General features: G+C 32.3%; 1 protein-coding gene across 1 annotated transcript in view; it reads right to left on the reverse strand.

Annotated features, from left to right (window-relative positions):
* The window catches only part of LOC106870304 (zonadhesin), a gene marked incomplete at its 3' end in the record, with an annotated part of 9,415 nt that overhangs the window by 2,083 nt on the left and 6,182 nt on the right, over window positions 1-1,150 (reverse strand). Inside the window, exon 4 of the mRNA XM_052976301.1 lies at window positions 91-248. Coding sequence (XP_052832261.1) covers window positions 91-248 — 158 coding nt within the window. The remainder of the gene's footprint in view (window positions 1-90; window positions 249-1,150) is intronic.

Below are 1,150 nucleotides of genomic sequence, written 5' to 3' on the forward strand. Positions count from 1 at the left end.
TATATATATATATATATTACAAATATATGTATGTACTATACATCTTTATGTCTATACTGTTATAATATAATATATCACTTATTGCCTTACCTTGCCAATAAACTTTTGTTTTGTCTTTGATAACACCTGGTATTCGCAGAATAATTTTGAGTGTAATGTTGATTTGGATCAAGCCTTTAAATTCCTCCTCACTCTGATCAATTCGTCTTTGGAAATTTAGAAACATAAAGACAAGCAAACTACCATTTCTGAAAACAAGAAAAACGAAAAGTTAATGTTTTATAACAAGACACGAATATATTCTGTAAATATTTCTTTTTCCTTTCAAGAAGTTTTAATTTTAACCACAGAAATCACAAAATATTCCTTCTCAGAATTGTCGATCGCTACTCAACTTCTCTCACCAGAGATTACGTTTAGTTTCTGCAAAGAATAATTTCTCAGTATTCAAAACAAAAGCATTAAAAATCATATAAATATCTCCCCAGTGTTGATGCTTAGACCCTCAATATTCTTTCTTTTTATCTCTCCCTCTGCTTTGTTCTCTTCCAGTTTTTGTACCAATATGGAGAAACTAAATTTAGAAAGTGTTTCGATTTCCAACAAGTATTCTCTTTCAACTCTTGTCAACTATCGCCCTTTCAAATCTCTCGTAAAACATTGTAGACGTAATCAAATCGTAATTAACTATCACCGTTTCCCATTGACTCGTTCCTACATCCAATTCGAACTCATTTCAATTATGTAACAGCTTTTATGTAAGGTTTGTATATTTTTAATAAGTGTACAATCTGATGTTTTCATGTTGTGTATCTTCTGCTCGTTCATTCTACGTGTTGTTCTATTGCTTAATCAGAATAAATGATAATCATTTGTGTTTGTGATATTCCGTAAATTTGTTTACGTAGTTCATCGTATAACACGAGAAATTAATGTCCAACTGAGAGAGAGAGAGAGAGAGAGAGAGAGATAGAGAGAGAGAGAGAGACAGAGAGAGAGAGATAGATAGATAGAGAAAGTGTGTGTGTGTGTTTATCCCTTACCACTTGACAATCGATGTTGGTGTGTTTATGTTTCCGCAACCTAGCGTTTCGTCAAAAGAACTGATAAAATAAATCCCAGGTTTAACAAAAGAAGCAAGTACTGGGGT

Source organism: Octopus bimaculoides, chromosome 24 (assembly GCF_001194135.2).
Source record: "Octopus bimaculoides isolate UCB-OBI-ISO-001 chromosome 24, ASM119413v2, whole genome shotgun sequence".
NCBI lineage: Eukaryota > Metazoa > Mollusca > Cephalopoda > Octopoda > Octopodidae > Octopus > Octopus bimaculoides.